Below are 15,769 nucleotides of genomic sequence, written 5' to 3' on the forward strand. Positions count from 1 at the left end.
GTGGCAACCAGAGATAGTTTTTGTTGTTGTTCTTTTTTGTTGTAATTTAGAATTATAATTTTTAGAATCCATTTTTGATGCTAAATTATTAGTTATTAAAAGATTAAAGTTTTATATTTGTTGTCATTCATCTGCAGAACTTGTAGTTCATTTGATTGATTTTATTTAAAAGGCGTCCGCATTATTTATTTTAACTTATTAGCGACATTTTATGGCGTCCGCGACAGGACGGTTGATACGCTACTTCTGATTTGAAAAATGCTTTTAGCATCAAAAGGATTTAAAAAGGAAGATCTTATTATTGTTGCCCAAGAAATTGGCGAAGTATTACCTCAAAAAGCTACTGTAGCGGATCTGAAAACGATCATTTTGAAAAGTAAAGAATATTTAGCTGATCCAGATTTTGTAACAAGTGCATTGGTAGCTACTGTCAATGATCGACGACAAAAGGAGGAATATGAAGAAAAATTGAGACAAAGAGAATATGAAGAGAAACAAAGAGAATATGAAGAGAGAGAAAATATAAGAAAACATGAACTGGAGTTGACGAGACTTCAAGCTACATCGCAAAGAACCGGTGAGTCTCCGCCAAATATTATTAGTGCCAGTGCCAGAAAGCAGTTTAATTTGCCAAAATTAGAACTTAGGCAATTTAGTGGAGATTTAAAAGATTGGCTATCATTTTGGGGACAATTTGAACAAATTCATAAAGATACAGATATTGCCCCTGAAAACAAGTTTCAAAAACTAATTCAAGCTACAACTGTTGGATCTAGAGCTAGAGAAGTTGTAGAAAGCTTTCCTCCAACAGCTGCAAACTATACCAAAGCAGTAGATAGTCAAAGCCCGATTAGGCAAGGATGACCTTTTGGTCGAAGTTTATGTTAGGGAATTGTTGAAGCTCATAGTTTCCGTTCAAAAGCATGAAAAGATATCTATGACGTCCCTTAATGACAAACTAGAGTCATATCTTAGAGCTTTAGAAACGTTAGGTGTTACGACCGAGAAATGCGCTTCAATACTATTCCCTATGGTAGAATCTTGGGGAAAAATATACTTGAGGGTGCCCCTTGGCGAAATTGGCGACTTATGTTTGGCGCCATACTTGTTTGCCCGGAACGCCGTGGTATCCCACAAACAGGACATTTATATCTATTACTAATTAAACCTTCATTCATACACCTGTCAATCACTGTTTTTTTTTCATTGTTATTAAAATCGTATAGAAACTTAAGATTTATCTTATTGACAGTATTCATTTTTAGTACCTGAAGCAAAAATAACCTTACCTGCCGGTATCCAAAGTAGAACTAACGGATCTCTGAAATTAAATTTAAAAATTCATTTAAAAACAACGCTTAATTCTAAACTAATCAGAATCACGATTAAAATCTAAACCAATCAGAATCACGATTGTTTTTCTACATCGCCCAGCTTGGCGATCAATCGCGAGCACAACTTGGCGTTGGCACCCTCAAGTATAGTCTACCCGAATCTTGTTTCCAAGAAGAGTTTCTAAAAGCCTGGAACCGAAGTTCTTCGCGCGTTGCTTCAGTTGACGCCAAAGAGCGATTAACAAACATCATGGCTTTTCTGAAGGCAGAAACGGAAGGTGAAGAAAGAATTAATTTGGCCATGTCAGGTTTTGGCTTGGGATCTGATGAAAAACGCCAACCCTTTAAAAAGAAAGCAAGAGATTTGCCAACAAAAAGATTTCCAACAGCGGCAAATCTATTGACTACAGATGTAAACGATTTGAAGAAGGGGTGTGTGTTTTGTTCTGGGAAACATAAAAGTTCAGATTGCTTTTCCGCTCGAAATATGACTTTAGCTGAAAGAGAGAACATAGTAAGAGAAAGTCAAAGTTGTTTTGCCTGTTTAATGCAAGGACATCCAGTTCGTAAGTGCAAAGCTTTTATAAAATGTGTCATATGCGGTAAAAGACATGTGGTACTAATGTGTGAATCTTTAGCTGCAAAAAATCGTGAACCCGATAAATCTGGGCAGAAAAGTGAAAGTTCTGAAATAAACATGTCCAACATCACGTACGGTCCGAAAGTGTTCCTTCAAACTATGAAACTAAAGCTGATATCTGATAGAAAAGAAATTGTGGTGAGAGCAGTTTTAGATTCTGGATCACAAAGAACATATATTTTAAAAAATTTGGCTGAAAAGATGGAATATGTTCCCTTGAGAAAAGAAACTCTCATACACTCTTTGTTTGGTGGTCATAAATCAGATAAATTTGAACACACGTGTTATAGAATTAGATTAAGGAATCCAGAGAATAACTTGACTTGTAACATGGAAGCTTTAGATCAAGCATCTATTTGTGATACTATAACACCTGTTAGCTTTGGACCCTGGTTAAAAGAGCTTGAAGAAATGAATATAAAGTTGTCAGACGTCGGAAATGAGTCACAACCAGTTCAAATTCTGCTTGGAGCTGACGTAATAGGAAAACTTATGACAGGAAAACGAAGAGTTTTGGCAAGTGGATTAGTAGCAATAGAGACACTATTGGGATGGACTTTAACAGGGAAAGCACCTGAAAATGATTTACCGTCAAGCAACGCAATGTTGGTTACTTCACTTTTAGTAAAAGAAATGGATATTTCTGAGCTGTGGAGATTAGATTCTTTAGGAATAAAAGATCCTTCAGAACAAAAATCTAGAGAGGAACTGCAAGAAGCCTCAATGGAACATTTCTTAAATACAGTGAAAGTTGAAGGAGATGGCCGTTTTATAGTTAGTCTGCCATGGCTTGATGGGCATTTGCCTTTGCCAGATAATTATGATTTGGCGTTAAAGAGATTGCAAATGACAACACGCAAGTTGAAAACCGACAAATTGTATGATGCCTATGGAGAAGTGTTCAAGGACTGGGAGAAAGAGGAAATAATTGAAGAGGTTCCAAAAGAAGACATGGGGATACCTTGTCATTACTTACCTCATCGACCTGTGATAAAGGAGAGCAGCACAACTAAAATCAGGCCCGTGTTCAATGCTTCTTCTAAGAGAAAAGGAGTTCCTAGTTTAAATGATTGTGTAGAAAAAGGGTTAAATTTGATAGAAGTAATTCCCTCAATGATAAATAAATTTCGGAGATATCAATTTGGCGTAACAGCTGATATACGTAAGGCTTTTTTGCAAATAAGTCTTTATGAAAATGATAGAAATTTCTTGCGATTCTTATGGTATGGAGAAGATGGACAGCTGAAACATTTTCGTCATCGAAGAGTTGTGTTTGGCGTTTCTTGTAGTCCGTTTTTGCTAGGAGCCACTATTCAATACCATTTGAATAATAAACTAGAAGAAGCAATGGGAGGGAATGAAAAATACCCTAAAGAGATTATACAGGAACTAATATGCAGTTTTTATGTAGATAATTGCCTCACAAGCGTGAAAACTGAATCAGAGCTGAAACAATTTATAGAAGTTGCTACTAATATTATGGCTGAAAGACAATTTGATTTACGAGGGTGGGAGTCTACTAACCCATCAGAACCTAATTCTAGTGAGACCAATATTCTGGGAATGAAGTGGAATAGACAAAGTGATACTCTGTTAATTAATATTCCTGATATGAAAGACACAAAACATGAAAAAATCACCAAAAGAAGCATTTTAGCTGCCTCACACAGAGTTTTTGATCCTATGGGGATAACTAGCCCGGTATCGCTACGACCAAAATTATGGTTACAAAATTTGTGGAAAGCTAAAATTGGTTGGGACGATGAAGTTGACACAAAAACACGAGAAGATTTTACAAAGTGGCTAAGTCAGCTTGAATATCTGAAGCACATAGAAATCCCAAGGTGGTTACATTGTGACAAAGGTTACGAACGCATTTCATTACATTTCTTTTGTGATGCCAGTAAATTTGCGTATTCCACAGTAGTTTTCCTGAGAATAGAAGATGAAAGCAATGTTCAAGTTCACCTGATACAGAGTAAAGCAAGAATCGCACCTAGCGGGAAAAAGGAAACAACGATTGCTCGACTTGAACTTCTTGGTGCCACAATTGCAGCTCGTCTATCTATTGAAATAGTAAAACAGTTTCAGACGGACAAAGTTCATTTCTGGACAGACTCAACAACTGTATTAGCTTGGCTTAAAAGAGAAGACACATGGGGTGTATTTGTGGAAAATCGAGTTCAAGAAATCAGGAAATTGACTCCAGTAAAAGCATGGAGGCATTTGCCCGGATCTATGAATCCCGCAGACTTACCAAGTAGAGGTTGCTCTGCTCAACAACTTGGCAATTCGAAGTGGTGGGAGGGCCCCAGCTGGCTATATCTTTCCCACACGCAATGGCCTGCAGCAGCTGACGAAATTTCCGTTAATGAAGAGGAAGTAAATTTGGAAAAAAGAAAACAAGTAGTTATTTCCATGGTAAATATTGAAGTAACGGAAATATGGTGTAATTACTTTTCAACATATAGCAGAAATGTAAGAGTAGTAGCTTGGATCCTACGTTTTGTCCACAACGTTTCACATCAGGATAAGTTGAAGGGAAATTTAATCTGTGAGGAGTTAACAAAGGCAGAAAGTGTGATTTTTAAGTCAATGCAAACAACGCATTTCCAAGATGATAAATTTCTCGCCAAAATACAAGCTTTTCGAGATAAAAGTGATATTCTGAGAGTAAAGACCAAACTGGTACATAGTGATGAGAATGAGAATTTCAGATGTCCAATCCTTTTACCTGCTAACAGTGTTGTGTTAGAATTAATCCGTGAAGAGCATATAAAAGCGATGCATGCAGGTCGTTCCATCTTACTCTCAAGACTCAGAGAGCGATACTGGATTCTTAAAGCTAAAAAGTTAGTAAATAAAGTTATTTCCAAGTGTGTGATTTGTAAGCGTCATCAAGCTAAACCAGTAGAAGTTCCGTTTGCGCCCCTTCCAAGAGAAAGAGTTACTCAGACAAAAGTTTTCCAAGTGTCTGGTGTGGACTATGCCGGTCCTCTGTATCTAAAATCGAATGAAAAAGCTTGGATCGTTTTGTTTACCTGTGCTGTGTACCGAGCAGTTCACTTTGAATTAGTACGGTCTCTCACTACAGATGCTTTCATTCAAGCATTCAGACGATTTATCGCAAGAAGAGGTAGAATATCGGTCATTTACTCGGATAATGGAAAGAACTTTGTAGGAGCAAACAATTATTTAAAGAATTTAGATTGGGACAAGATTGCTGTGTACTCAACCGCTCAGAAAATAATTTGGAAATTTATTCCACCCACAGCAGCATGGTGGGGTGGATGGTGGGAGCGGATAGTTGGAATGCTTAAGACTCTTCTGCGTCGTGTGTTAGGTAAATCTGTTGTGGATTATGAAGAACTAACTACAATTTTATGTGACTGTGAATCGGTTATAAATAGCAGACCATTGACCTACATTCACGATAATCCATCTGAATTAGTACCTTTAACTCCGGCAACATTTATATACGGGGAAGGTAGCAACAGCAACGAAACTCCCGATCTAGACCTTGTGAATCGAACCTCTATGTTGAAACGTGTAAAATTTTTGCAAAAATTACGTGAAGATCTCAAACAAAGATTTAGAAATGAATATCTTGCTCAGCTAGTGCACAAGGGAATAAGAAGGAATGATGTAATAAACATCGGTGATATTGTTTTAATAGGACAAGATAATGCTCGACGCATAGATTGGCCTCTTGGAATTGTCTTGGAGCTTTATCCTGGAAAGGACAGTATTCCTAGAGTAGCCAGATTAAGAACCTCTCAAGGAGAAAGGATCCGACCTTTCCAAAGACTTTATCCTTTAGAGCTATCAGCAAAGAACGATATGGATGTTCTGGAAAAGTCTTCAAAGAAACTTAACTTGGAAGTTGATAATATTCCCAAGTCCGTTGATGTGCCTGATAATTTGGAAGTGAATTCTCCTATCAAAGGCAGATTGGGAAGAATCATAAAAATTCCACAACGTTTAGATTTATGAACTTTTTGTTATTTATATAATGACTGAATATTTTTTTAATTAGTTTCATATAAAGGTGACCAATATACATGAGTTAGTTTGTATTTTAAAGAAATAAATGCTTGTTCCAAAGTGCTATTTATAATATCACTTTGCAAGGTGGGAGTATGTTTAAGATTTTAAGTCATTAACGTATGTATATTTGACAGAAGCGCCACCTTTAATTTTCTTTAGATTTAATTGTTTTAAAATTTCACTTTAGGTTGCGTAGCAACCAGAAATAGTTTTTGTTGTTGTTCTTTTTTGTTGTAATTTAGAATTATAATTTTTAGAATCCGTTTTTGATGCTAAATTATTAGTTATTAAAAGATTAAAGTTTTATATTTGTTGTCATTCATCTGCAGAACTTGTAGTTCATTTGATTGATTTTATTTAAAAGGCGTCCGCATTATTTATTTTAACTTATTAGCGAGACATATATTTAGTCATTAACAAAAGAGGCATTTTGAAGTAAAAAAGATATCAGGATAGAATGTTTATAATTATTATTATTTTAGGTACTTTTTTTCTTATTAAACACATATTTAGGTACTTTTTTTCTTATTAAACATATATTTAGTCATAAACAAAAGAGGCATTTTGAAATAAAAAAGATATCACGCTTGATACCTTTTAATTATTATTATTTTAGGAACTGTTTTTCTTATGAAGCACTTCTCTAATTACAAATTATAATAGTGTTAATTATAAGAGACCACATGAATTAATCTTTTTAAACATTTTTTTCTCCTTAATCTCTTTCTATAAGATATTATTTTTAATGATAATAACTAGTTTTGAGAAACTTTGTTTTTAATTTGATATTTGTGAATAATTAATAATTTCAGTTTATTTTTAAATATTAAGGACAAAAAAAATCATTCAAACTTAAGTAAGATGGTGCATTAAATAAACCACATTTTTTGTTCATCTTTTTCAATGCATTATTAAAAAAAGGAAAAAAAAACACTTTTTAATTTTTATTTTTTATAAGGCTTTCAAGGAATTTAAAAGTTTTTTTACGTAATTAAATAATTTACTTAAAATATAATAAGTAGAAATTTAAAAAAAAGAACTGGAATATTTTTTTTCTATTCGAAGAAAGTTAAAAACTTCAGATTCTTTTTGAAAAAGAATTTTCTTTTACTTAAACCAAGTATGGCTACTAGAGTTGAAAGTTAATTAAAGCTTATAAAAATATTTTTTTTAATAAATTAAATAATACTTATTAAGTTAATCTTTTTAAAATGCATTATAATCAAATTCCTTCTTTTAGTATCTTTAATAAACTAACTCTTAAGAAATGTCGATAAAATGTTTGTATGTTTTTTATGCTAAGGAAGTCAATATTAAGGTATGAATTTTTTGCCCAATTTTTTGTTTCTAATTTAATAAATTTTCGTTATATTTTCACAGAATTTCAGAAATTTTGGAAAAATTTTATTTTATTTGTGAACGTTGATATTTCTTATTTTTATTTTTTCATTTTTTATAACAAAAATGAAATTTGAATATGAAATGAAAAGAAATCGTATTGTCACATATATAGCCTTTTTTTAGTTTATAAAATTCTTTTTATGATTAAGGTTATTTCAATAGCTAGATAAGAACAACTATAATATGACTTTAATAAGTAGAGAAAATGGACAAAATAACGGAAACACTTCTATGCTAAGACATTTTTTTAATATTTCTCAAGAAATACTTAAAGAAACATTTTTTTAACTTCAAAAATCTTTAGATCATGCTTTATTTCATACATATCAATGAAATTTAAAGCTTATAGAGGTTTGAAGGGATGACAATAAATTGCAAACGGATAAATAGTGTTTTTGACCACGATGCCCAAAAATGTCGCAATACAATAGAACTATTATGTTGTTTATTTGCTGCAATAATTGCACAAAATTTCGAAAACTGATTTAATTATTTATGGAGATATGGATGTTTTAATAAAACGAAATTTAAAAAGAAATCCTGCATTAAAATTCAGCAAAATTTTCGGAGCAATTTAAAATTAATTACGAAATATTTGCCTTAAAATTTGAAAACCCTTTGTTGGAAACTGTCCAAAATATAAGTAATTACAGTGGTTCTACTATACTGCGCATGCACAGAAAAATATTTTTTTAAAATTTTTCATATTTTTTTTGTGAATCATATTTGGCGACTAATGAAAAAAGTTCTATTTAAATATCTTAAAATTTCAAGCAATTTTCCTGGTAGTTTTTTTTTTTTTTTTTACTTTTTGAAAAAATCTTCAAAATAATAGGGTTTTTTCAAGAAATATGATTTATTTCATAAAACAAAATTTCTTAACAAATGATAGTACTCTAAAAGTTAGGTCCGAAGGAAGAATGACGGTATTAAGAAATAAATAGTGATTCCTTTTCAATTTTAGAGTGCTTTTCAATTGTGGTAAAGGTTATTTTTTTTTTTGGTCTTTTTATTAAGGGGCCTCGGGGCACTGTTAGTTTCGGTTAAATCCACTAACAACGGAAAGGCTCCTGTGTGTTTGCAGGCAGTGTGTCCCCTGATGAAGTACTGTTCCGCAGACACACTTTTATTTCTTTTTTTAAATTGTGAATATTTTATATATGTCTTATTTCTAGTTTATGTAAAACAAATTTGGTTTCAGCTACCTTGTGTGCTTTTCCAATTTGATTTAATGTTTCAATGTGTTTATTTACCTCTTATGTATCAAAATTGATTTCGCAAATTGAATTGATTTTATGATTAAAAATAAAACATAGTTAAGAAGTGTGATGGTATTAAGAAGCAAAACATGGAAAAAAGGGATATTTTTATGACTAATGATCCCCCAACAAAACCGGTGTCCTTTTTAATGAATCTTGTTTAATAGTATAAAGTAAAATTTGCGGAAAACCCTTATCATTTTTAGCATTCTCATAAAAAGTACGAAAACAACTTAGAAAAGTAATTTAAACTTTTAAATTTTTTGAAATATTCAAATCGGACATTTTTTCGTTAGTTTCCAAATACAATTCATATCAAAATTAAGAAAGCAAAAATTTAAATAATTTTACCATTAACTTATAATTGCTCCAAAATTGTTTTCTTCATTTTATTGAATATTTTTAAAGTTATAGCAAAAAAAGCAAGACAAAAAAAATAGTTTTTTTAGAACATTTCCATGAATATTTAAGCTAGGTGTACAAAACTTTGTGCAATTATGGCATATAAAAATATCTCGCAAAACCGCAATAATTAAATTTATAACCGCAATAATAAATTTTTTTTAAATTAACCGCAAAATTAGTGTTACAAACTACAAATTCATATTTTTGGTGCTACATTTTTGTTCATATGGTGATTAGAAACACTATTTACCGTTAGTAATTTATTGTCGGTCCCTCAAATCCGTAAAAGCTTTAAACTTTATTGATAAATATGAGAAATTGCATAACCTAAACAATTCTAAATTTTATAAATAAATAATTCCTTTCGGATTTGTTGAGAAAGATCAAAAATGATTTAGTATAGAAGTGTCTCCTTATATATATGGGTGATTTCCACGAAATATGACAATTCAGTGTTCCTTGCTCCAAGATCTAATACTATAATACTACAAGAACTTTTTTAAAAAAAAATTAATAAATAGCATTGCTATTAGCATTTTAAAACGACTTTGCACTAGTATTAACTGTTTTGTATAGTTAAAAAATTTAATTGAACTTCAAAATTTCATGTTTCTGGCATGTCCCAAACAATGTTTCCAATAATGACTAGATTCAAAACTTCCCATAAATTTTTCAATACCTAATTTTTTTTTATCTCAACCGGTCTAGAATGTACGCAGAGGGTATTATTAACAAAAACTTCGTTTAAAATTTTTTTTTCTGTCAATAATTTGTTTGTCCCAAGAAAATCTGTCATTTTCCTGGCTATTTAGTGGCTTATAACCAAAATAGATAGAGTCAGCAATAAATATCTCTTACTTTATTACACAACAGGCATATTGATCCCTTAATTTTATATAAAATATATTTTAAGAAGTAAATAGTACATAGTATAAATATAATTACGAAGTAAATATTAGAATATATTAGGATTTATTAGAATTTGCAATAATATGAAGTGAGAAAAAAAGTATAGTCAAAACTACCAGATTATGGTAAAATGTACCGTATTTCTGACTCTATAGGAACAAAAAAATGATGCAATTGCATGATAGTCCACTAATATGAGATCTAATTTGGTAAATGTGGTAAAGTCTGGAAATTTTATCATGATGCAATAGAGCATGTCATAAAAACCATTTACTCGGTTAAATTTACTTTCCAGTTTTGTAATACTAAAAGTGATGCAATAAGAAATATAATTTTGAAAACCGAAATTACCAAATGAAGGTAAAATAATTACCAAATGAATAGTTTAAAGTCGGTAAGTTTTGATTTTTATAAAAATAATTATGTTTTATTTTACCAGAATTGTCATTACCAGACCGTTCGGTAATTTAAGAAGAATATAATTTTTTCTCAGTGGGATGTTATTGTATCATATTTGCATTTAACTAAATTTTTCAAGAAATAATAATGTCTTCATTTTTATCTTTCTTTAATCAAACGTAAAGTATTACGATTTTGCGAGATATTTTTTTTCATGTAACCATGGAGCCATTAAAATAAGGTTAAAAGTAATAAATTAAATTCCGTATACTTGAACTTGACAACTACATAAATTATCCAATCGTTTTATACGCGTCGCATCATCAATTCGTATGATTTACATTTTAGGATATGGAAATTTGTCTCCCCGACTTGTGAACGTAGTTGTTTGCTTATCCGAAACACAATATCAAACATTTCAAACTTTGAATTTAACAAGAATTTTACTTAAAATGAATTATTCAGCAATTTTTGACATCCGAACGAAAAGCAGCTCTGCAGTTGTGAATACTTTCGGCAGGATATTAAAGCGTAAAGTCATATGCAAAGGCATCAAGCAATTTTTTTTTAATCGGAATGAATTAACTCAAAGTATAACTAATTTTTTTAATGAAGTAAAATTGTTTGAGTAAATCTAATTTTTATTAAATTTTAGCAATTTTTTTGTAAATAAAAAAAGATATTAAGTTAAATGTTTTAATACAATTTTGTTTTAATTTCTAAAAACATCCTATTAAATTACTAAGAACAAAAATACCAACTAAAATAATGTTTTTTCTCAGATAATGTTTTAACTACATTTCTTTTACTATCTTTTTATCATTAATTTATTCATCTTTCAATATTTAAAGTGTCTTTTAATCGGAAATTAGATTGTGTATCTTAAAAAATCAATATGAGAAAAAGTCAGATAAAATAATCTTTGCCAATATCAAAACACAAATTGAATTAGACGGATACAGAGACTCAAACAAAAATTACAAACTAATTGTAACTAAGAAAAAAGATTTTTTTGATTAGAAAAAGAAGATAAAACGAGCTTGAACACTATAATCAAGCAAAAGAGGAAAATGAAAATAATAGTTGTGAGGACAGATTGAGAGAGCCAATAGAAATTAAACGAAAATATGTCTCTAAATATTTGGAAATAATAATGTACAGTGTGCAGAAAAAAGAACGAACCAACCTGAATAACTTTTGATCGAGGGATCAGATTCTAAGAGTTAAAATTAATGGTTCAAGGGAGTGACCTCAAATATGCTAGTTAATTAGTGCACATGATTTTTTAAACGAAATGATTTACAAAATTGTACTTTCTCTGAATAAACAAAGCTTATTTTGAACGGATTTAGATTTCAGATTCAAATTCCGAAAATATAGAGGGTAGCCGTAATCTGAGAAATATAGTTCCAGGAGTTTGATCAGGAGAAAAGTCCCCTTAAAGGGAGTAAATAGGGTACATACACTATCTGGCCATTAATGACCGGACACCTCTCACTTCAGATACATGAGGTGCTAGTATCAAGTCAGTAGGGCGTAGGGTCTCCACGCGCCCGAATCACAGCTTTAACCCTTCTAGGAAGGCTATCCACTAGGTGTTGGTACACGGCGGCAGGTATTGCCCGCCATTCCTCCTGTAACATGGCGAAGAGTTGAGTGGTGGTTTTGGGGCGTTGTGGTCTGGCCCTCAACCGGCGCTCCAACTCATCCCAGAGATGCTAAATTGGATTGATGTCGGGTCTTTGGGATGGCCAGTCAAGTTCTTGCACCCCCATTTCATCAAACCAGTCCGTGATGGCATGTGCTTTATGAATGGCAGCGTTATCGTGTTGAAACACAAACGGGCCATTACCGAACTGTTGCAACAGCGTGGGAAGCGCCGAATTGTCCATGATGTCTCTATACCCTTCTGCGTTCAGGGTTCCACGCACTAACACCAAGGGTTCAAGGCCAAACCATGAGAAACAGGATCACGCCATAATTCCTCCACCGCCGAACTTCACAGTGGGGACAATGCACTCCGGTAGGTACCGTTCTGCGGGCATTCGCCAGGTCCACACCCGTCCATCAAAGTGCCACAACATGTAGCGTGACTCATCACTCCACATAACGCTTTTCCATTGCTCTACTGTCCACTGACGACGTGCTCTGCACCACTGAAATCGGTGGCGGGCGTTTGATGGAGAGATGTTTGGCTTATGTGCTGCTGCTCGTCCATGGAATCCATGTGCAATCAGCTCCAGACGAATGGTACGTGTATTGGCAACACTGCGAGATGCAGTCCGGAAGTTGGTAGCGACAGTGTCCAACGACATTTGTCGGTTTGCCTTCACTGCACGTCGAAGAGATCGTCGATCCCTGTCGGACATTATTTTGGGCTTGCCAGGTCGGGACTGCGGTTTTATCACTCCCTCTCGTTCCCATTTCAACACGACGTCACCAACTGTTGACCGATGTATCTGAAACTTGTCGGAGATGGCACGTATGGAATGACCAAATCGGTGGGAACCTATGATCATGCCCTTTTCCGCCTCATTCAGCTCTCACCGTCCACTCATTTTCACTGTTAACGCTCGTATGGCCGTCGCCTGCTTGCGAATGGTCTTCCCCCCACCACAGGTTGCGTATTTATTCCGCCAGGACGAGTCCACCTGCCTTTCAAGGGGTGTCCGGTCACTAATGGCTGGATAGTGTATCAATAATGTTAAAACTGTCATTTTGGATTTACCTTTTCTAAGAATCTATACCTATATCGCTTTGAAATTTTTTGGGGATTTTTGAGATTATATCAGTTTTATTCTGTAATAACGTTTTAGCGTTGACAGGAATACTTTTTAGGTTATGAAAGATTTCTGACGAAACTTTTTTAAAAAATCAAAAAATCACAGTTCAATTTTTTTTTTTAATTTGCCAAGGATGTGTATAAACAGTTATCACAGTGTGAACATGTGCATGTAGATATAGGTGAAACATGTAAAATACATGTAAAATATATGTGTATATATAAGATGGGTAAAAAAATTTAAAGCAATATCTAGTTTTGACACTAAGAAAAGATACATCGAAAAAGGTCAGTTGTAACATTATTGGTATATGCCCTACTTACTCTGTTTAATGTTAATTTTACTTTTTGCTTATTTCACCATATAGCTAGAAAGTGTTTAGCGAAATGAAAAATTATCTAAAGAAAATTCCAAATTAAATCAATTATGGGGATAAATTGTTCTAAAGCTGAAAATATATGAAAACGTTTGTCAAGCAGAAGCTTTCAAAACCATTCTTTAATGAAATGAAATTAGAAATTAGAAATTTTATTAAATTAAAATTTCTGATGTATTTTTACTAAAGTTACCCGTTATTTTAATGATTCGTCGGAAATCTTTTACTAGTAGCATTTAAAAAAATTTACAAATGTCTCATTTAAAGTTTGCTTCTTTTATTTGAATTTTTAAATATCCTTGAAACAATTTAAAATAAAGTACTTAAAATAAACATCTACTTTAACTAGTTATCAACAAATGAACTTCAACTAGTTATCGCTTTAGTTTATAAACTGCACCATTTTGTAGTTGATAAAATGAGAAAACTGAGGGAAAAGTTTGAACTTTTAATATCACTTGAAGCTCAACGAGAGAAAAAAAAAACGAAGAATTTTGAGCTATGTTCCAAAACAAACCTCAATTTTTAAATTTTCTAATTTAACACATTGCTGACCTGCCACGAGTTAACTCGTCTTCTCATGTCTAAACATTGTCAACCGATGACGAATTAATTCGCCATTGCACTTGGATTACCTATTTTAATTTCTAAAACCCAGGCTGATAAAGAATTATGCAAAATCTTTACGCTCCGTTTCCAAAGTTTAATTTAATTTCATTCAGTGAAAAAAAAATTTATAGGAGTTAGTTTTGAATGTTTTAATTTATTCTCATTTTCAATTACAAAATAATAAACGGTGTTATGATTTAGCTTATATTTAGAATTGCCGGTCAACAAAGAGTTAAAGTATACTTAATACAAATTCCTTTTTTTCCCCCAGAATAATCTCATGAATAACTTTACTGACATTTTCCGTTGGATAAATTTTAAGAAATCAGCATTAGACCTGTCAAACAAAATTAATTATTGTATAATATGGAGACATTAAGCTACACAAATGAAAATGAATTACCATACTGTAAAATACAGGCAAAAATTAATTACAAAACTATAGATCAATCTAGATATTAAAATTTTATGTTTGAATTTAATACACCTAAATGTTAGATATCAAAGAGATTAAGAGAGCTGACTATGTAATAAATAATGTTTTTAAACTATATTAATCTCATTGATGTAATTTCTAATTCATAATAGCATTTCATAATCAATCGCGTTCGATTAAGCGGCAAATATTTATTGATGTTACATCAATGACACAGATGGCTTTGATGACAATCATTATTATTAGCTAATATCTTAATTTGTCAGAATATAGTATTGTTAACTGAGGGAAATGGGAACTAAATAGCAGAAACTAAGTTTGAAATAGAAATACGTTAGTGTAATGGCTCCCTCATGAATAAGTGAGTAATGTTAGGGAGCTTCAGTCGGGCAGTGAAAAATAAAATCTCTGCGTCACGTACTGGCACTCTAACTAATTGGTAGACTCACTAAGCCTGGTCCATGTTGCACTGAAATTATCACTATTTAAATTAATAAAAGCTAGTATTAACTATAACTGCACATTCGATTGATTTATTGATTTGAATTGATGAGTTTTGTAATATTAAAGTATGATATTTTTAATACTTCTGAAAATAAAAAAAGATCATCGACAATTTTTAGATGGTATTACTTACCAGTGCTTTTTTTTTGGTAGTTTACTTATAAATTTCATTTATAAATATTTATTATAACTTTTATATTTTATTTTTGTATTTGCCGTTATACTGCTGACCCAAATTTTACTTTACAATTGGTGGTGTTCAACTCCACAACCTTATTGTAATTTTGAACCGTACTCAGAAGACAAGGGCGCTTCTAGATCAAGCATTTGAGCAAACTTGCCTTCGTTGATAACTTTTTGATCTGCGTTGCATAGAGAATCGCATCTGAATTCCACGGAGAAGAAAAGATTTAAAACCTTAGGTGGTTAGCCAGACAGCAAGATTATTCTAAATCATCACACATCTTCCTCTGAGGATATTTCAAATAAACATTGTGGTAGATGTAAGCAGGGAGCAGAATTCGTATCAACCAGATACCGCGAAATATTTTTTATCAGCTATCTATTTTCAAATCATTTAAAAGAATATTTTGGTGGCTGAGCTATTTTACTCTAAGACTTCGCCGTTTAGCCTATAGCACTGTTTCCCAAAGTGTGGTACGTGTAC

At 32.3% G+C, this 15,769-nt stretch overlaps 1 protein-coding gene across 1 annotated transcript; it reads left to right on the forward strand.

Annotated features, from left to right (window-relative positions):
* The first annotated feature begins 1,584 nt into the window (after positions 1–1,584).
* LOC122271587 (uncharacterized) lies at positions 1,585–5,967 on the forward strand. Its single transcript, XM_043053402.2, has one exon. The coding sequence runs from the start codon at positions 1,585–1,587 to the stop codon at positions 5,965–5,967; it is 4,383 nt and encodes a 1,460-aa protein (XP_042909336.1).
* Positions 5,968–15,769: the final 9,802 nt, after the last annotated feature.

This window comes from Parasteatoda tepidariorum, chromosome 2 (genome assembly GCF_043381705.1).
Source record: "Parasteatoda tepidariorum isolate YZ-2023 chromosome 2, CAS_Ptep_4.0, whole genome shotgun sequence".
Taxonomy (NCBI): domain Eukaryota; kingdom Metazoa; phylum Arthropoda; class Arachnida; order Araneae; family Theridiidae; genus Parasteatoda; species Parasteatoda tepidariorum.

Excerpts from the sequence above, each read along its gene's own strand:
- LOC122271587 (XM_043053402.2), top strand. The coding sequence starts at position 1,585 with ATGGCTTTTCTGAAGGCAGAAACGGAAGGTGAAGAAAGAATTAATTTG.